The 20,899-nt window shown below is 52.1% G+C and overlaps 1 protein-coding gene across 3 annotated transcripts in view; it reads right to left on the bottom strand.

Annotated features, from left to right (window-relative positions):
• Positions 1-20,899, bottom strand: part of TMEM181 (transmembrane protein 181) — a 70,283-nt gene that overhangs the window by 37,015 nt on the left and 12,369 nt on the right. Inside the window, exons 1-2 of one of the 3 annotated variants that reach the window (XM_031456617.2) lie at positions 13,519-13,647; positions 1,755-1,858 (exon numbers count right to left, since the gene is read on the bottom strand). In XM_031456617.2, the coding sequence (XP_031312477.1) occupies positions 1,755-1,858; positions 13,519-13,526 (112 nt within the window). In that variant the 5' untranslated portion in view covers positions 13,527-13,647. Of the gene's footprint in view, positions 1-1,754; positions 1,859-2,204; positions 2,361-13,518; positions 13,648-20,899 lie in introns of those variants that run through there. The other 2 variants (XM_064486521.1, XM_031456616.2) reach the window with 2 other exon arrangements.

The following is a 20,899-nucleotide window of genomic DNA, read 5'->3' on the forward strand; positions in this document are numbered from 1 at the left end:
GTAAGTTACAGGATACAGAGGAGAAGAATTAACATCACTCAAGGACCTTACCTCCTCTTCTGGGGAAGGGTAGTGAATTTTTGGTTACATGCAGGATAGCTGTACCACATCAGAAGGACTAATGACCTTGTTATGGTCTTTATTTGGAGATTATGTGTGGTTTAAGGAGATGCGTACAGATGCCAAGTTGACAGGTGATGGACTTGTTATAGTTAATTTTATGTGTCAACTGGGCCATGGGATGCCCAGATAATTTGGTTAAACATTATTCTAATTGTGTCCTGAGGGTGTCTCTGGATGAGATTTATGTTTGAACGGTAGCTGAGTAAAGCCGACTGCTCTCCCAGTGTGGGTGGGCAATCCACTGAACAGAGCGAAAAAGGCTGAGTGAGAATTTGCTCTCCTTCCCTGACTGGCTTCCAGCTGGGACATTCCTCTGCTCCTGCATTCGGACTTGGACTCAGATTGAACTTACACCCCAGCAATCCTGGGTCTCCAGCTTGCTGACTGCAGATCTGGGGACTTCTCAGCCTCCATAATCATGTGAGCCAATTCCTCATGACGAATCTGTATCTCTGTACCTACACGTGCCCTATGGGTTCTGTTCCATGTATAGATATTATTCTATTTCTCTGGAGAACCTGCTAACACTAGTGCCCTAGGGAAGAAGGAAAGGGGGTTGGAAATCTTGACATATTTTTCCTCATCTCAGCCTTAGTGCATCACTTTTCATTTCTGCAAGAGTGGAGAGGGTTGAATGTAATCATGGATGTTTGTGACAGACAGTGACTTAAGGAAACAAGAATTGGCTGAAGTCCCGTGAGACTGGAGACCACGAGAATACTCATGCCTTCCCTACGGATCTTAAAGGACAGTGTGCTGCCTGTAACTGTGACCCCTTGGGGGCTGGCTACAGTTGCTATTGTCACCATCATCATCTTCATCAGCAGGCAAATAGCACCTAAACCTCCACCCTCTCCCCCGGCCCCTCAGCCCAGGCACCACCCAAGTTTCAGTTTAGGCTGAGAAACCAGCCTTCTTAGGCACAAGTGCCCCCTGGGACAGGCTAAGCCCAACTGTCATCACACTTTAATGTTAAGTGCCTTAATTAAATAAACACCTGCCAGAAACCAGCCTCACTGAAAAGACACTTAGGAGAAAGGAAAGAAGAAACAGCCTAAGGAAACTCCGGGTCTCCTAGCCCTTGGGTGGGACTGAAGAGACTCAGGTTTCTGGGAAGCGGACTTGGGTTTTCCGTTTCCCATCTGGGTGAAAGGGGGCTGTTCTGGACGGTTTCAAAGGCATTCTGGACTCTCACATCCTCACGGTGTGGCTCTTTCCCTCAAACAGCATCTGCAGACTCCTTCCTGCCGAGAGCCCAGAGTGTTACCACAGCAGAGGCCACCCCAGCCTTGGGCTCACCGCTGTCTTGCGCCCTCCCGGAACCTGCTGCCCTGGAACCGTTCGCGTGGCCTGTCTCCCCGATCTGCCAGCATGTTCTGGATTCCCCAGCGCTCAGGCAGGTCCTGGAGCACAATGGACTCTCCCAACAGAAGGTATTCGGTCCAGGCCACCCAGCGTTGCCAAGCTGAGCGCAGGCCCCGGCCGCTGTGCACGGCAGGACCAGGGCCACCCCTCCAGGCGTCCCCCTCCGCCATGGGTCCCTTGGCGGGTGAGAGTGGGTACAGCTGCGAGGGCGGACTGGCGCTGCCCCAGGTAACTGTAAATGACAAGGTGCAAAAACTGCTCCTCACCTCTGATCCCGACGAAGACGGTCAGGCCGAAGCAGACAAAGAAGACGACAAACACGAGCACGAAGTGGCGCTTGGAGAGCGTGTACAGCCGCATGGGCGCCAGCCTGTGGGGAGAAACCGGGTGAGCGGTGGGCGGGCAGGGCCAAGGCCTCCCCATCAGCCATGCACAGGCTGCAGCAGGCCTCCCTGCCCCTGTGAGCCCTCACCTCAGGGGAGGACCTAGTCTCAAACCAGGTGACTCGCCTGACAAAACCATCACCATCTAAATAACCTCAATGACCACTGCTGGGGTGGGTGCCACCCCGGTATGTCCTGGGCCCAGTACTCTGTGGACATGGCTCCCCAGCTCTGCACGGGGCCAGGAAGAACCCACTCCTCGCGGCAGGAGAATGCGCTGTGGCACACATCACCAGTCCACAGCAGTGGGGGCCCAAGCCTGCCAAACCCCACCTTCAGCGGCCAGAGTAGAGCCCAAGTGCGTGGAGGACCCTAAGTGATCACACGAAGACACACAGACGCAGGTTGGCAGCCACAGTCCGGTCCAGAATGGGGGGTTCCAGGCGCCACCAGCTCCACATTTTCTGTCTGAACTTCTGGCTGTCCAGCTTGGAGTTTCCTGCCCAGGGCTCCTCGCAGCTTAAGGCCCCTCACTTGCGTCACCCATCCTGGTGAAGCTCAGCCAGGCCTTGCCTGTGGGGACTGGTTTTGATGCAACTAAGCAGCTTTCTGTGACTGAAACTGGCATGGAAATGAATTCAGGAGATCCATCCTAATGCCCACCCCATCAGATCCCTCCTGTTCACCCCTACTTTATCCTTTGGTCAGAATAATACGGTGGTGGGGTAGGTATCACTTCTCTTTCAGAACTCCCTACCCCAGGGGCCGGCAAACCACAGAGAAACCTGTGAAGTACCAGATGCTGAGTGCTCGAGGTGGGGCAGGTCTCAAGTCCTCACTGCTGCCCCGACCAGCAGCCCCAGACAGGCTGTAAGGCAGCTGCCTGACCAAGCTCCAATTCAGCTGCTACAAGGGAGACCAGCCCCCACACTACAACCTGGCCAGGAGACCCACAAACCCAGAGATGAGAGCCAGTGGGGTTTTCTGTTTTGCTTTGTTTTTTTAAATTGCCCAGCATTTCCTGGTCTGGGGAGCTTAGAGGGCAGGAAGGAATTTCTCATGCCTCCCAGGCAGGAGACAGCACCCCCAGGAAGGGAGAGAAACAGGTTTGGGACCGGAAAGGGAGGGAGAGGCTGTTTGCTCTTGCAGTATGAAGCTCACATGGCCCTGCACGCGCGCACACCCTCTCTCTTCCTGGGCTGGAGAGCCCTGCTCCCAGGCAGGAAACCAGCTGGGCGGCATCTCAGGGCAAAGGTGGCCCTAGTCACTCTGACGTGGCTTTGCTTACACGAAGTCAGCACTCTCCAGCAGGAACTGCCCAGCCTGGGCCAGTGAACTGTCAGATCCCCATGTTTCACAGAACGATGAGACTAGTGAAGAAATAAAGGCATGAGTGCCTCCATCTTTCCCTCGGGGACCCAGGTCTGAAGGCCGAACCACCAAAGACACTACTGTGCATGGGCAGTGAGAGCTCATGAATTAAGTGGCCTGATCCCAACTCAGATTTTGGACCCAAAAGATCATAAGAGGCCTGAGAGTCTTAAAACATCAGAACTGGTCATCACCTCCAGGAGGAAGCCCCGCCCCTTGGACGTGCACCTGGGGAAACCAAGATCCAGAGACCTCAGGACTCTTGGCCAAGATGCCACAGCTCTGCCCTTGGCAGTAACCACCACTGCCAGGAGGCGGCTCTGGGAGCAGGACGGAGCAGGGGCCCCTCTGTGAAGGCCTCTGGGGAAGCCGGGTGGGCTGGCAGGAGAAGGTCTCCGGTGTCACTTCCCTGTCACCCCCGGGTGAGAGGCCTCGGCACACCCTGCAGAGGGAAGGCATGCTCCTAGCTACGCTGGGCATCCTCACTGTGAACAGCAATGCAAAGCTGAATGGACTAGACGCCGGGGACACGAACAGGGTCGGGAGTTCGCAGCACTGCCCCGATGCCGACCTCGCTCCAACAAGTGTGCAGGGGTCCGGGACGCTGTCGCGAGGGAAGCCTGGCAAAGCTTGTGCAGAAACACTGCACTGTCTTGGCCACTCTTCTGTAAATCTAAAGTCGCTTAAAAAAATTACCAAGTCCCTCACAGCACTCCAACTCTGCTGGTCTCGGGCCACTAGGGGCTCTGAGGAGCACCCAGGGCTCCCCAGCAGCGGGAAAGGACAGAACAGGTGACTTGGAAGCAAAGGAAAACAGAATAGGAATAGTTATACTTAAAATATGATGTTTAAAACATCTTGTAAATAAAACACATTACCAATGTTTCGTTATAAAAGCACTTGTTTAGCAGGTGAGAAGGAATGCTGAGAAACGAGGGTGAAGAAAGGGGATGACAGCACAAGATCAAATTCCAGCAACACACAAGCCACCCAGGGTGCTTCTCCAACCTTCTCCTTGGGGACGGAATAAAGACCTAGCGTTTCCCCTTCCTTAAAACTCCCATTTTATTAGAAATGTTCTTGGTTCAGCCATCAGGCCTCACCCAACCAGATGGAAAAAAGACACAGAGAAGGCGAGCTAAGCCCCTGCTTGAGAAAACAGCATCACAACCACCCCCGCTGACCGAGGCTTGCTGGGGACAGGGCAGCAGGTCTCGCTTCCCTCTGTCCTTCTCGGCCTGACGAGCAGGACACCCGTCCAGGCATCCTCATTCTGGGAAGACACTGGTGTCATGTGTGCATGGGGGACAGTGCCCAGACCACAGCATCTGGCTGACAACGCCTCCCTCTCCATGGTCCTGCTCGCAACGTGTCACTAAAAGCCAGGAAAAGCAGTTCACCAGAGCAAACTCAGCTCGGGCGGCCCCTACCCCCGCCCACGGGTTTCATTTCACCCCCAACGCAACAGCGGCCTTTTGGCAGGCCTCCAGACACCCAGTGGTTCCTCTGCCTACTTCCCATTCCACCTCCCTGCTGAAATGCCAGCCTGGCCCTAACAACCCAGCTACCCTAAACGATCCCCCTGCTGGGCAAGTCTCACTGAGCAGACAGCCCTTATGCCCTGCGATCAGGTCACCCACAGAAGTATCTCTGCCAATGCTCAGAGGCAGGACTGTGGTGCAGAAAACAGATGCAGCCGACCACCGAGGGGCCTTGGACCCTCGGACCCGCCTCCTCTACTGTCGCCCATCCTCTTCTGAGCACTCTCCAGCCCAGACTAGGGACCCCACGCTCTGGACCCTCCAACACTCACAGACCTGCTTCCTCTCTAACAGTCCTTCCCGCCTCCAGGACCATCCCCAACCTCCCGCCTGCCCCGGACCCCACTCAAAAATCGTGGCTCCCAAGACATTTTCACTTAGAAGTCCCACATCACTTTATGGTCAATAGGTTTAAGACAGAATCCATTAAAAAATGAAACAACAGAAATGAAAATCCCGCTTCCACTGCCCATCTCCTGCCTCTCCCCTTTGTCCACCCCCACATCCAGAAGCCTCAGAGTCACCCTGATGTCCTGCTCTCATTCGTCCCACACAGCTTCCTACCTTCCCCCCCATTCCCAGCATGCCGGTCTTGCAGTCCAGCCTCAACACCTCCCACACAACTACTGCAGCAGCCTTCCAGAGGCAGCCTCCTCTGCGGGTTTTATGGCACTGTTCACACACTCCCCTACACAGAAAGCCTAGGTGGCTCCCACAGCCAACTCGACTGAGTTTAAACTCCTCCTCTGGCTCTCAAGGCCCTCCCAAATCTTCCCCTACAATTCCTAACACCCTGCACGTATCCTACATGAATCACAACCTCCCTTAGTCATCACAACAGCCTTCTGAAGTAGGGAATATTAACATTCCCATTTCACAGATGAAAAAGCTCAGGTTTAGAAAGGCCTGATTACAAAGCTACTAATGCTGGCAGAGGCAGCATTCAAACACAAGCATCAGACTCCAGGGCTTAGGGCTTAAGTTCTATAAAGCTTCCCAACATGGTCCAGCCAGGCTCCAGACTAGCCCACTCATATACTGCTTTCCTGGTCTGAAATGCTCTCTCTTCTCCCCACCAAATCATCTAAATCTGGCCCAGCATTTATGGCTCACCTGAATGTCCCACCTTCCCCATGAGGTTTTCCCTCACTTCCCCACCTCTCGTGGCTGCCCACCTTTTAAAACATTACAACACGTGCGGCCCGCACTACATAGCTGAGTGCCTGAAGACAAAGTATCAATCTATCTTCATGGACTCCAGACACACAGCATGCACTCAGAAAACATCTGTTCCACTCAACTTTCATCGTTTCCTCAAAAGTGAGTAGTTCCCTCAAATTGGTGGGGAGACACTAGGGACAGGGAAAAGGCTCCCCATCTCCCCACACACCCTGGCCACGTCGGCACAGCAGCCAATGAACCCTAGGGCAGGAAGACTTCCTACACAACCCTGCCAGCCCATGACCAGTGTCTCTTCGTCTTTTCTTGAGGGGACCCATACATCAGCCTTCCTCTCCAGGTCCACGTATCTTCTCACACTCAGGCATCTAAAACACACACTCAAAAATTCTGGTCTCTTTGGAGCCCCAGGCCCTTGGAAGACCTCTCAAATGCAATGGAACAGACTGTCACCTTAGCATCAGCCTGGACTCTTTAGGTCCCTTCTAAATTAATCTCAGTTTCATGTGTGATTTAAAATAGCATAGACATATTTCCTAGAGAAACTAAAAACACCTTTCTTGGAAAGCCAACCCTCAAAATCGCAGCCTTAATCCCAATCGCTGGAAGCCCTGCCTTCCCTTCATTATGCATATTCATAAGCAGCTCCCAGGGACCGCTTCCAAGGAAGGTGAAGTCTGTGAAGACAGCAATTCTCATGAGAAAATGGCTGGAAAACTATTCTGTAGGGGTCTCTCCAGGCAAATAGCATTCTCACCTTACAGGGGCTCATCCACATGATGCTGCTCTTGGCCTCCTCCCTTCTCTCTTCTCTGCTCTCATTCCCTGGGTAATCTCATCCTGGTTGAGGCTTTAGAGACAAAGCACATGAGATTCCACGTTCACATCTCAGCCCAGCTGGACTCTGACTTACAGGAAACGCCTACTCGACATCTCCGCTGGGGTATCTGGTAGGCATCTCAAAGTGCGATGCATCTAAAACCCAGACTCCTGCTCTCTCACTGAGCCCGTCCTGCAGTCTTCCCACCTCAGGAAACAGCAGCTCCAACCGTGGTGCTCAGGCCAAAAACTATGGAGTCTTTCCCTTACTCCCCATATCTGATGATCAACAAAACCTTCCAAATATATCGAGACTTCAGCCCTTCTCACTTCGCTGGTTGAGCCTCAGCCACCTTTCACTGGATTGCACACCCCCATCTTCCTGCTTACACCCTCGGTCCCCACACTCTGCTCCCCTCCCAGTCACTCCCATGAAAGCCACGGGTGTTCGTTCTCAAGTCTCTGGTGACTCCCCTGTCACTCAGAGTAACAGCCAAGCACTTCACAACCAACTGTCATCGGCACGCCTGTTCCACGTTTATGGGCATGTATCTGCTGGGACACAACTCTCCCCCAGCCCTCCCCCCACCCCCGCTTCTAAAGGAGGAAGAGCAGCCGCAGGAGATGAAGGGACTGTCTCTGGGTTAGGGCTGCAGCACCACTGTTCTCTGCCCCTCCCACCCTGGTCCCCTGCCAGCGAGACCAGGCCCGGAAACAGAGGCCGAAAATGTCAGATCCTCATCTTCCCAGCCCTTCTCCCTGCTGCGGTGCAGAATCTGAGCGACAACAGCCGAGTGCTGCTAGAAAAGGTTTCCTTGCCTAACGAAGAGGTGGATGAGAGGAAAGACCTGTCTCCGATGGACATAACGGTGTACGTAAGCGTGGCCCAAGCGGCTGCAGTGACAACACTCGTACGTGGGTGGACACTGCCTACAGGTCCAGGATGGAGAGCAGAAAGACGGAGGGTCACCTGGGCCACGGAGCCGTCCAGTCAACCTTGGACATGCCTGCCTCAGCTTTTGGCCCCCACCGCCCCCTTGTCTAGGCCACTTTCCATGAGATAGCCTATTAGAACTAAAAGCTTCTCATTGATACACACACCTAAATAAACCAAAATATTTAAAAACAAAATTCAAGGTACTAAGTCATGAAGACAGGGAAAACTTCTGGTTCAAGGCATCTAGAACTGTCCTTTCACAATGTGAGACAGTCACCAGCCATCCCTGCCACTCAGGCGCTGCCCTTTCTACTGCCATCCTACTTCTGCCACTCCATCTGTCCCCTCCCCCCTCCCTACAGCCCCCAAGCGCCCACCCTTCCAGGCCCAGCTGAGGTCCTGGCTCTGGTGAGGCCGCCCCCAACCATTCCAAGGAAGCAACTGTCTCCTCTCTGCAGGACGGGAGGCACACACCCGTTCCCGGATGTCACCATGGGTGACAATTGTTCATACACCTCCACGCCTCCCCCCACCTGGAGCTCCCCTCGGGCCTCCTGGTGCCCAGTGCTGTGCCTGACAAATGGCAGGTATGCAATGACTATTGGTTCTTCCCTGGCTTCACCCTGGTTTCCCCAATGTTCTAACATTTTCCCTGCTATGATCAACTATCAAAATTTCACTTTTTCCTCCAATGTTATCTTTTAATGTTTTCTGTGGCTCTAGCCTTTGCCGTCTGTGAATTGCCCAAAGCAGCCCCTAGCAAGGGTCTTCCCCCAGCACCGCACTCCCCTGGGCTGCGTACCCTGGGTCAGATGCTCCTGCCTCCGCTCAGCCAGCCGGAAAGCCCGTGTCCCCATTAGGGCCACCGGGAGCTCCCAACTGCCTCTAGCCAACACTCCTTCTCCCACTCAGCACTTCTCCCTCCCACACGAGCCTCATAAGAGTTCATAAAACAGCACTAGAAAGAACCGTGGGGGAGGCGAGCACTCAATGAGCCTCTTTATGGGCCTGGAGCGGAAAGACCTGGAAATGGATAGAACCTGGGTGAGCAGAGAACCAGAGAAAACTCCTGGAGGGGCCATCCCTAAGTGATGGGGAGAGACAGATGGCGGAAACCAGCACCAACAACCTTTGCCTTTGACCAAGCCCCTCCGGCCACGAGCACACGCAGCCAGGAGGGAAAAACAACAGAAAAGCTGCAGGGCTCTCAGAATCAAATTTCTTTCCTATTTGAAAGCCAAAGCAAGCACTGATATATATTCAGTTTGAAGACTGCTTCCCCAGAAAATGCCATAATGGATCTTGTCCAGTTTTGATGCATCTTTGTGACACCACAGAATTACATATTTTATCTCAGCTCAGAAAGTCACGGTACAGCAGGCAGATAAGACTGAAACTAGTTCAGGATTACACATTTTGCTATTTGTTCACCTCAAACCCAGATTTCCCACTTTAGAATTAAAACATGAGAATCTGGGCAGTGGAAAGCAGTTCAGATCTCTCAGTCTATTCTCATATTTTAGATTTTCTTTTTCTCATAATCTGTATAAAAATCAACTCATCTCCCGTGGCCTAAAGTGCTGGCCTGGTGCCTGTCGGGCTGGATTCAAATCCGACTCCCCCACTTCCTAGACAGACGCCTGTGGGCAAACAGCTAACTTCTCAGGGCCTCAGAGTCCTGGTGCCAACCAGAGATGGGCAGAATAATCCCCAGGGCCGGTGGGAGCACAAACGAAAACTGAAGTGCTGAGAACAGTGTAGTAAGTGCACAGGAAGAACGCAATCGAGCTAGTCCTTCATAGTAGTGGTTGTGCTTGCCCCCTCCCCCTACTTTTTCTTTTTTTGAAAAAAATCTCAGTTTTCATCCAACCTCTAACCCTGAAGATCCACTGTGTAAAATCTCCCCTCCTCTGGTTTAGAATCCAACCAACTGAAGGGAAGGACAGAAGTCCACATTCCCTAAGCATCTACTTAGTACCTGGCCAGGCGCTTTTCTGTGAGACAAGTATTATCAGCCCATTTTTCATATGGGAAAATAGAGGCTGGGGGAAGTATACACCCACTGAATTCTCAGTCAGCAGGAGATGGGGGTGGGATTGAAACCCACAAGGTCGGGGGCAGAAAGGAGGCCCACCACGCCCTCACTCTGGCCCCCTCACCAAACTTTCCTTTTAAAATAACCTACCATTTAATAGGTTTTGAGAAGGAGAAACTCTAAAGAACAGAATAAGAATTCTGAAATTTCCATTAACCAACCTGAATACATCACAAAAAATGTATCTTCAGTTCTTCAAAAAAGCCATGATGCAAACATTCAAGGCTCAAACCTCAACATGTATTTTAATGAACGCCATCCTAAGCTCCAGAGGAACCATGAATTCATGTGTATCCTTGCCAGGCCGCGAGCCCAATGACTCACAGCCAGGAGCACGCTAGTCAGGTCATTGAAAACCTGTCCCATGGCAAACAGAACAGCAAAGGAGGCCCCACTCTGGGCGGCGCCCAGCCCAGCTCAGGGCAGTGCGGTCCGGTGGTCAAGAAGGCAGGCTCTGGGGGGCCAACTGCCCGGGCTGGAAGGCCCCTCCACCAGGGTGACCTTGGGGGAACCACTTCACCTCCTAGGGCCTCTCGCTCTTGAACTATAAATTTCAGGAAACTGAGGGAGCCCAGGGCCAAGGGATGCTGTGACAGTGAAGTGAGTTATGACATGGAAGCCGTGCTAATGCTCGGCCATGGCCAGCTGTTACTGAGAAGCAGGAGAGGACGTCTACCTCAAGACTGTGGGCTCTGGAGCCGACTCCCGGGCTTCCATCCTCCTTTCTATCTGTGTGACATGCCAGCTGTGACCTGGAGAAACTCACTTGACTTCTCTGCACCTCAGCTTCCTCATATGTAAAACTAAGAGAAACTTTTTCACGGGAAGGGCGGCTATGAGGTTGCATGAAATGATGTGCGCAAAGTGCTCAGAGCAGTACCTGCCACGCGGTAAACGCTCTGTTATCTTTCATTAACTCTAGAGATCACTCTGGTTCAGGAAAAAAAAAATTATTCTAAGAGATGCAATCCTAAATAACTCTGTGGTAGCAAGAACAGGATACTGACCTAGGTCTGCTGTCCCCTCAAGCACCGGGACACTCAGAAGGCCTGGGACACAGAAACCACAGCAGGGCCCCACTGTGCTAATCTGTGCCACTCCTCTGCTGCTGCAGAAAAGGAGGCTAAATAATATATTTTTATACTTCAGCGCACCCAGGATGAGAGAGACATGTAAAGTACACTCTGTAAAAACTGGTTCTAAGTACCAGTCGAGCTGCACGCAAAAGGCAACCTGATAGACGTTTGCAGAGAAATTCTGCCGTGAGAGCTAAGCAACAAGTGGCCCTGAGAAACCTCAACTACGAGGAGCCCGGCAGCACAAACAGGCATTCCTGTTAGTCATGGCAGCAACCGTCTGAGACACACCCTACTCCGTCCTCCCCCTGAACTCCCGGCATCTCTCACTTCCCCAGCATTTTCAGAAAAGGAAAGGAGTCTGCAGGAAACTAAAGCATAAAGTTTTTAGAACTGGGAACTCTTTATTCTCGCTGTTTTTTTAGAAGTCATTTTTTTTTAATTAAAAAAAATTCTGAGTGAGGGAGGTCATTTAGGTTTACTTATTTATTTTAATGGAGGTACTGAGGATTGAACCCAGGACCTCATGCATGCTAAGCACACACTCCACCACTGAGCGATTCCCTCCCCCTATTCTGACTGGCTTTGATGGCAATCTCTCCTGCTCTTTTAAAAAGTACAGGCTGGGCAGGGAGGTCCGTGGGACAGACCGCATTAGTCCCGCTCCCCCTCAGCATGCTCCTCCAGGCCCACTTTCTCCTGGCTTCTCTGCCCGCTTCCTTGTCACAACGGGGCTCCCTGTCACGTCTGCCAAGAGCACTTTGACCCTACCGGGCGCCTAAGTCCCACGCACGCTCCAGGTTTTTAGCCTTAGTCAGGGTTTTTTGTTTTGTTTTTCTGGTAGGATTTGTATTTGCTGCCAAAGACTTTCTGATTTCCAGGTCTGTGCCGTTTTGAGTGCCGGACGATGGTGGCTGGCTGACCTCTAGATAAGCTCATCTCACCACCTCTGCCCCTGCTCAACAGGAGGGCATCCCCACGGCCGACCCTCCACAGCTGGAGCGACTGGAATACTCCACCAAGGCCCTTCACTCAAGCAGTGGTTCTGCAGCTACTTGTTTAGTTCTTGCCTGGTCTGCTTCTGCCATGTAACAGACAGCACAGGATTCCTGCAGGAGACGTGGACTAACGCCCACACCACTTCAAACTCTCTGCTCTCAGTCCTAGGACCAGGAGTAACATCACCAAACACGACAGGGCTGCCATGCCGTGCGGGCCTAAAGGAGATTCGGTATGTGAGGACTTCCTAAAACATGCGACTTATCCCTCTGCTACAGGGTCACCGCTTAGCACAACTCCAGATGGCGCCCTTCATGTGGTATTCGAAGCAGTGCTATTCACACGTACCACAAGTGAACGGTGTCCCCTGGAGTTGTGCAGAGGCAGTACTGCTAGCCTACCTCCGCCTGGAACTTCACTAAAAAGACCATTAAAGCATCCACCTGGGTCTGACATTTTATCCAAGTCTGGTTTCCTATGTTGTGCAAAAGTGATCAGCTGAAGTCAGAAATGTCTTTAGAAGCAGGAGGAAAAAACTTCCTTTCCATCACAATTGTCTGCATTCAGGCAACATCCCCGGATCTTGTGTCTCTATGTCTACAGTCAGAGAAATCAGCAGAAATCCAAGGCAAACCCTTTCAGCCTCTAAAACCCCAAATACACGGAGAAACTCACAGTCCTGTCTTAAGGCTGCGTTCAATTGTGGGAATCTGCCCTCCAAATCTCCAATCACAGGCGCTGCTCCAGCTGGCAGAGAGACTTCAGACATCCCTTCCCTCAACTCTTTTGTAACTCAGGTGCTAAACTTCTCTTTAATTCTCTCTCCTTTTCTGGACGTCCCCTGGGGGGGACACCCAGGTGACTGTTGTGTCAAAAGCAAGCTTTAGGGACGGCGTCTATGAGGCCCTGGACAGGTTTTTCCTCAATAAAACCCCTGAACTTCACAAAGGTAATAGGCCCAAAGTCAGCAGACAGTAAAACTCATAAACCTTGGTGTCCACGAGCTCTAACCAGGCTGTGTGTGGCAGGCTCCCAAGGTGCCAACATCATCAAAAACTCTTCGGAGAGCGCCTCTCTTTACCTGGCGCTGGGCTAGGTCACAAAAAGCAGTGAGGCGCCTAGGGCGCTTTTAATAAAGAGGTGATGAACAGGGCCACTGCCAGGGGCAGGGGTCACCGTCTTTCCAGCCAGGAGGCTGTGCGGGGCGGGGAGGATGGACTTCAGGTGAGACGGACCATTCCTCAGCCAGCTCCATGGAGCTGCCCTGGGGAAGGACGAGGGTCACTCGGCTCCCCGGAGCGAGCAGGGCCAGAGTTGGCCTCGCAGGGCCTTCCTGGGATGAGCTCGGGCCGAGGCCCATCCTGGAACCCGGACGCCGTCTCCACTGCTAACTCCTGCGGGGCTGGCAGGCCCGTCGGGGGTCCCTGCGCCGAGCCACCCCCACGAAGCCCGGCGGCGCTCCCTCCCGGGTCCCCCGAGTTCCACGTGGGCGGAGGGCCCCGCGGCAGGACTCCCGGGAGCGGGACGCCGGAGCCCCAACTCTGGGCCGGGGCGCCCGGGGGACCCCCGCCCGCCCCGCCCGCCTCGCCCGCCTCGCCCGCCTCGCCCGCCTCTCCAGGCCGGCACTCACGGTTCCATGGCGGCGCCCCGCCTCGGCCCGGCCCGCGCCCGAGCCCGCCCGGCGCCGCACAGCAGCCGCAGCCGAGCCGGAGCGACAGCGGCCCAGGAGCGGCCGGCTCCCTGAAACTCGTCAGAGCGCGACGCGCGGCCGCGGTCACGTGCACGGAAGCGGCCCGCGCGGCGGGGGAGGGGTCCAAGCGGGGGGAGGGGGCGCGCCGGGCAGGCCGGGCTTCGTGGCCTTGGGGAAGGCACCCACCTCCCCTGCGCCCCGAGAGCACGGAGGCCGGCCCTGGGGAGGGGCGGTGGTGTCAGAAAAGGGTTCACGATAGAACGAAGGGCCTGACTCACTCCCCGTCCCTAGCCCAGGGGATAGTGCGTTAATTCATTCAGCCTCCCGCTCCCAGAGCGTCGTAATCAGGGCATTGGAACAGCCTTGGGAGTCCATGAGTGCCCTGCCGTTGTCTGAAAGGCCTACAGTTGTCTGCATTTTGTAGGGGAGAGGATCTACCACTTTCCATATTCCCAAAGACATGAAAAGCCAGGACACAAACCTCGGACACCCCCAAGTGCTGACGGCAGGAGCGCTTTCCCAGCTCTTTCTGGTAGCTTCTCCTGCAAACCTTTTCTAAACTACAGCTACCATAGCGTGCAGATTTTCTGTCCCCATCCAAGCTCTGTCCCTCAGGAAGGATGTGGTGCGCATCCCACATCCCCCATCCCACAGGGCTGACAACTGATGGGGCAGGTCATGGTTCTTCGAAGGTTCTGCAGCAGGAGCAAGTATCTGTAACCAATTACCGAGCAGTTGTGTCTATGCTGGGTGAAGACACCAGCTGACCGAAAGCACTTTCTAGATTTAGCATCTTGGCTCACAGTTCTAAATTTCTATAATCAAGAACAGATGTGAAGCCACAGTTTGGATATTTCGATTCTCTTTGGAGCATTGGTTGAAATGTCCCCTGTCCCCTGCAGGTCCTGAAATGTTACTGTGGGTTTATTTGAAGTCCATCTGAATGAGGGGAATAAAAGTCCAGCTGCCTTCCTTGTGTATTCACATTCACTCACTAAGCTGTTAACAAGCTTGGAACTAGCGGGAAGATACCAACATGAACAACAAACAGCAAATTTACAGGCAGAGCAAGGTACCAGAGCGCGGCGTGACAAGCACAGATTGCTATAGGGGCCTGGAGGAAGGGCACCCACCTCACCTGGGGTGGGGAAGGTGGAAGGCAGGAGAGAATGCATGATATCTGGGCTGATCTGGGGTGAGGTGGAGGTTAGGGCACCCACCTCACCTGGGGTGGGGAGGGGGGAAGGCGGGAGAGGATGTGTAATGTCTGGGCTGATCTCGGGGTGAAGTGGAGGTTAGGAAGTTGGAGAGGGCGGGGGAAACCAGGCAAAGCAACAGCCTGAATACCAAGTAATTGTAACAAGAAATTCCATTCACATTCTGAATCCAAAATAGCAATTCCTAAAGGAATAACAAAAGATTATTTCTTGAATTCTTTTCCTAGAACCTTAGAGGCAAAGGGCTCTTCATGACAAGTCCAGGGAACATAAAAGCCAGCACCTGGGGGACAGGCGGGCACTGTGGACCAGGGAGTGCAACATCTGAAGGGGCAATTGTCACTCAGCGCTTTGAACAAGTCTGAACTCAGATATGACTTTTCATGTGACATCCTTCCGATTCTAAGACATGGAAGACGAATTAAAAAAAGATTTGAAACTCTGAGGACTAAACAAAACATACTTGCTGGCTGCATTTGCCCACAGGCAGTCAGTTTTTACTGCCCATCTGAAGCAGGCTTATCTGGTATAGAAATGCCTGCTCCAAGGACTGTGCCAGACGCCTGGCCCCTCCCGAGACATCCCCACAGACCCCTTGCTGTTTTCATATGACTCCAGGTTTTAAAAGAGTTGACATCTTTGAGGCCCAATCAGCCTCCTGGTAACTTCTCCAGGAAGTTGGGCCTCCCTTGAGCCACTGCCCCACATCACTTAAATCACTCTTGTCCCGATTGATTTGTTTTTTCAACATGAACTGAGCTCTCAGCATGTGCCAGGCACTCTTCTCAGTGCTGGAAACACCAGGTGAATTCATGGACAAGTCCCCATCCTCCTGGGACTAACTTTCTAATGAAGGACACAGCCAGCAAACAAATATTAACCAAATAATTACACAGTTACAACTGTGTGACGGGGCTGTGACAGTGTGTGTGACCAAGGGAGGGGGACCCATGTATTCTGGGGTTCCAAGGACACTGGTCTGATCCATCACCATCTCCCATGTGAGGCTCCTCCACGTCCACCTCCAGGCTCCCCTCCCCTAAGCATGCTTCTGTTTGGCAAGCTTCCTCATTGTGCTCAGAACGGAACATGCTCCAGGTGAGGTCCGCATCGGCCTGAGAGTGAGTTCGTCTGTTGGCACCTTCAGCCCATTCAGCCCATTTTTTTATTCTCACATCGTGCCCTCGGCTCTCCGCTCAGGGTCGTGCTCTCCAGTGAGGAAAACCAGCAGTTGCTGAGCACCCTGCAAAGCCCAAGGCCTGAGCCGATGAATTCTCTTAACAACTTGAATCATCTGTGGTCACTGTCCTCAATTATAGTAGGAAACTGAGGACTAAAGAGGTTAAGTGATTTTCTCAGGAACTACTGGGAAGAACCCAGGATGACCTGACCCTAACCTAGGACCTCCAGTGTTGGTGTCACCATGCTGGTGTTGATGAATATGACAGGGATATGGTGACGAGCTGAGGTTGGATGCAGGTGGGCCACCAGCTCGAGTCTCTCTAACCACAGAGAACTGCAGACGCAAATGGGCCACCAGCTGTAGTCTAACCACAAAGACACTCAGCCCACATTTATCAACTTTGTTCTTATTTAAAAACCTTCTAAAATCCAGTTCTACTGCATCCACAGTATTCCCCAGCAATCCCATTTAACTGGGAAGTCTGACCCATGGGTAAGTGAGAAGGTATGTATTTGAAACCCTGCCTTGTTTCAAAAAGGATAAGATGTCAGGAATAGAATTGGTCTGACACCACTTATTCTTAGAAAAACCCTACTCATGTCTAATGTTCATTTCATTTTCAAAAGGCCGACAAACCATCCTCTTAAATAATTTCCTTCTAGAATAAGACCAAAGTCAAGCCCACCTGCAGCTTGCTGACTCCTAGTCACCGCTCTTTTTCAAAGTTGACGGCAACAGCTGTAAATGCTGATATGCCATGAAACCAGCTGTCTGTTCCAAGAGACTCAAACTCACTTCCCAATTTAGCAACTGACGTTCATCCAGCATTCTGTAGGTATACTCTTGTGACTTTCTCTCCTATCTTATTAAAAAGACTAATTTGAGTACTCGTGCTCCGGTTGGGCAGAGTTAAACAACAGAAACAGCTTGTTCCACAGCTTATCCTAATTCTCCCTAACCTATTGTCTTAGGCAGTTCCAGCTGCCGTAACAAAAAGCACAGAGTGAGTGGCTTATACAGTAGAAGTCTATTTCCTCACAGCTCTAGAGGCTAGAAGTCCGAGATTAAAGCTCTGGCCAATTTAGTTTCTGGTGAGGGCTCTCTTCCTGGCTTGCAGACAGCCACCCTCCTGCTGTGTCCTCAGGGGTAGAGATCACAGGCTCTCTCCTGTATCTTCTCCCAAAGACATAATCCTTTCAGATCAGGGCCCACCCTTATGACCTCATTTAACCTTAATTACTTCCTTACTTCAAGTACAGCCATGCTGGGGGTTAAGACGTCAACATATGAATTTGGGGGGAATACACAAATCCATTCCATAACTGTCCTCAGTGGAAGGTTTCTTAAAAAGGAAAACTGAAGTAGCAAGTGCAGAGAATATGGAAGAATTCAGTGCCAGCTCTAATTGCCTATTCTTTTTTCCAAGGCAGGCAGATCTTAGTCTTGACTTTGCTTTAAGCATGATCACAGTTGATGACAGTTGCTGTTCATGACATCTCTTGGCCTGTGGTTTTGACAGCCCTGGACAGCCACGTGCTGTTGCCTCATCTTCTCTCAACAAGCAGAGGTACTTCCACCAGCGGTTCAGTCCTGTCACCATGCTGCCTTCCAGGGCCCCCTCCCGTCATTTGCAGGAGGGCTCATGCCTTCCCAGCCCACGTAATGCATCACATGTGGGAGCTTACTTACCTTTATCGTCTTAACTCCTAAGAACTGATCATTAGAAGCAAGAGTCTGACTCTTTTTGGTTCAGATGCTTTATCTTGCTTATCAAGTTCAAGGACACCTGGAGCACATTCTTCTGCTTGGCAGGTATTGATAACATAAGGCTGTTGTTGTTGCTTTCTTATCGTTGTACGGTTCCTGTTTTTATTGCTGCATAGTAAACTGCCCCAACATGGGGTAACTGTATCAGTTATGTATTGCCACATCCCAAGTCACCCCAGAACTTTGTGGCTTGAGACGGTACTTATTATCTCTCAGTTTCTGTGGGTCGGGAATCCGGGTGCAGCTTACCTGGGTCCTTTGGCCCGGGCTCTCTCACAGTCAAGGCGTCAGCCGGCGCTGAAGTTTTCTCGAGGCTCGACTGGGGAAGGATCTGCGCCCAGGCTCACATTGTGGTTGTTGGCAGGATCTAGACATTGCTCTCTGTTCCTTGTTACGTGGGCCTCCCCAGCGGGCAACTTACAACACGTAGCTTTGCTTCATCGAGTGAGCACGTGAGAACCCAAGAGGGTGAGAGAAAGATGGAAGGCACAGTCTTTTGTAACCTAATCTCATGAGCAAGATCCCATCCCTTTGAGTCTATTCTTTTCTTTAGAAGCAAATCATAGGTCCGTCCCACACTCAAGGAGTGAGGATCACACTAGGGTGTGAATACCAGGAGGTGGGAGGTCACTGGGAGCCATTGTAGAAGCTGCCTCCTACAGTGGCTTGAAACAGCAGTCGATTCTCTCATGGTTCTGCGTGTTGCCTGAGCCCAGTTGGGCAGTTCTTGCTGCAGGGGGAGGGTCTTCCCTTACAAATGCAGTCAGATGACATCTGGGGCTGCAGTCATATGAAGGCTTGACTGTGTTGGACATCCAGAATGGCATCTGCACTTGCATGTCTGGGGCCTGAGCTGGGATGGCTGGGAAGCTGGGGGCTGGCTTCTCCACATGGCTAGCCTGGGCTTCCTCACAGTCTCAGGGAAGTCGGACTTCACACGTGACGGCTGGTTTCTCCTGGGACAGATGCTCTGAGATACCTAAGCAGAAGCTGCAGGGCTGCCACCACCTAGCCTCGGGCATCATTCAGCATTACTACCCCACGTCCTGTTGGTAAAAAGAGAGCCAGCGCCAGCCCACTTCCAAGAGCAAGAAACAACAGAACAGTGTGAATCCTGGGAGGAGTGGCTCTTTGGGGTACCATCTTTGGAGACTGGCTACCATCGTCTTGAAGTCCATAAATGAAAATGTTTGCTTCCTCTCTTTTCTTCGTCTCCAAAGGTAAGAAAACTATGCACAGAGTTTTCAGAGTCACATTAGAGTTTACTGCTGGGTTAAGGAGTTGACATACATTATCTCATTCTGCCCTCTAAGCAACCAGTAAAACAAAAGCCCTCTTATGCCTCGGTACCTCTTGGTCCTTGCAATAACGGAGGCGAGCGAGCCTGCCGGTGCCCAGCCCTGCTCTCACACCACACAGCCATCACGCACAGGCCCCACGTGTTCCCACTCACCAGGAATTAGCATCCAGTATACCTTACCCTTCACATCCTCTGCCTTTGATAGATTGAGAGTTGTTAAGAATCAGCCCCAATTGATTAGACAGAAATTTATTCTCACTGTTCCAGCAAAGCCTGCCCACCACCATCTCCTAGGACTTCACCTTGCTGGCCTTTGTTTGTCCTCAGCTTTCCAGGACCTGGCACCCAGCCTGGGACAGAAAGACAACTGCACACATGTACTGAACAAATGACTCAGTGGGATTTGTTAGCTGATGGGTAATACACCAGGGTGTTTTCTAATAGTTGAGAGACTTGGGGGAAGGAAAGGGAAGGGGGCTACAGGGGCAGTGAGTGTATCCCTTGGGGGGTGGGATGCCTTCTGGCTTAAGCAAATTGCTGGCCTAAGTTCTCCTGAGACTTTCCTGGCAGCCCAGGACAGTGGGTCACCCAGCTTCTGGCCTGTACATGTTCTGAGTTACTGGGCAAAACTGTTTTAATGTTTAAAGAATATCTTAGCTTGGTTCCCTCGAAAACAGAACCTGAGGCACAAGTTTCCATGCTAACATGGTGGGGAGCCTGTACAACCTCTGGGAGACAAGAAGAGAGAATTAAGTGAGGCAGGGACTCAGGAGGATAAATTCAAGGGAGCACAAGCTGTCTTGCAGGTTAGCTCCGGGGAGATGGGCGGACTGACCATGTCTGGGAAGAACCCGTTGGCTCTGTCCTGCCATCTGTCTCCCACAGGCCAGAGTCTGACCTACACATCCAGGTTATGTTCTGGGCCCTGCAAGCAGCCACCGGGAGCCAGAGCGTGGGGGCACCTGTCCAGTCAGTGGAGCCTCCCTTGCCAGTCCCGGGGCTCCTTAGTCTAGGGGGCAGAGAGAGCGGGGTAGGGAACTCTGTGAACCTTCACAGGACAGCTCAGGTGGGGAAGCAAGTCCAGGGGCCACAGTTGGGGTGGGATGGTGGCTTTGGGGCAGGGCTCACCGATCTGGGGGACCTGTCAACCACATTCAGTACAAAGAGATGGACACGGTTTCAAATCATTGCTGCAAAGACTAGGGAAATGAGCAGCCTGGGAAACCTAGCAGGATCTGGGGGCTTTGTTGAGGCCCCAGCTAAGGCCCGTGATCTCATACTAACAGTGACTTCCTTTAATGCCTGCCTGATGTGGTTTCCTCCTGCAAATGAGCAATGTGAGCACAGACTATTTTGGTATTGATCAGACTAGGGGCTCCCAGGCAGCTGAGACAAAGGGACAGAGGAACAAATTAATTTAAGACAATGGGTCTCAAAATTTGCTGAAGTCAAAATCACTTGGGGGGGAGCTTTAAAAAGTTGCAGTGCCAAGGCTGAACCCCAAACCAATTAAATCAGAATCTGAAGTAGGGCGCTGTAGGCATCAGTCATTTTTAAGGCTCTCTAAAGGATTCCAAAGTGCAGCAAAGTTGATAACCAGTGGTTTGGGGCACTGGGAAGAGAGATTAAGAAAATGGAATCTATGCAGAATCAGTTCCAGCTCCTTCCTGAGATCCAGTTTCATTTTTGCTCTTTGTTTCCGTGAATTACCTCTGTATCTTTGTAATAAATTCCCTCTTTTTGGCTGAAATTAATACTTGCAACCAACAATATTAAATGCTTTAATGCCGTATCTCAATAGAGTAACCATTAATGTCTCTGAGTGTCCTTGACATTGCTCTCAACAAAGAGAAC

This window comes from Camelus dromedarius, chromosome 6, assembly GCF_036321535.1.
Source record: "Camelus dromedarius isolate mCamDro1 chromosome 6, mCamDro1.pat, whole genome shotgun sequence".
Taxonomy (NCBI): domain Eukaryota; kingdom Metazoa; phylum Chordata; class Mammalia; order Artiodactyla; family Camelidae; genus Camelus; species Camelus dromedarius.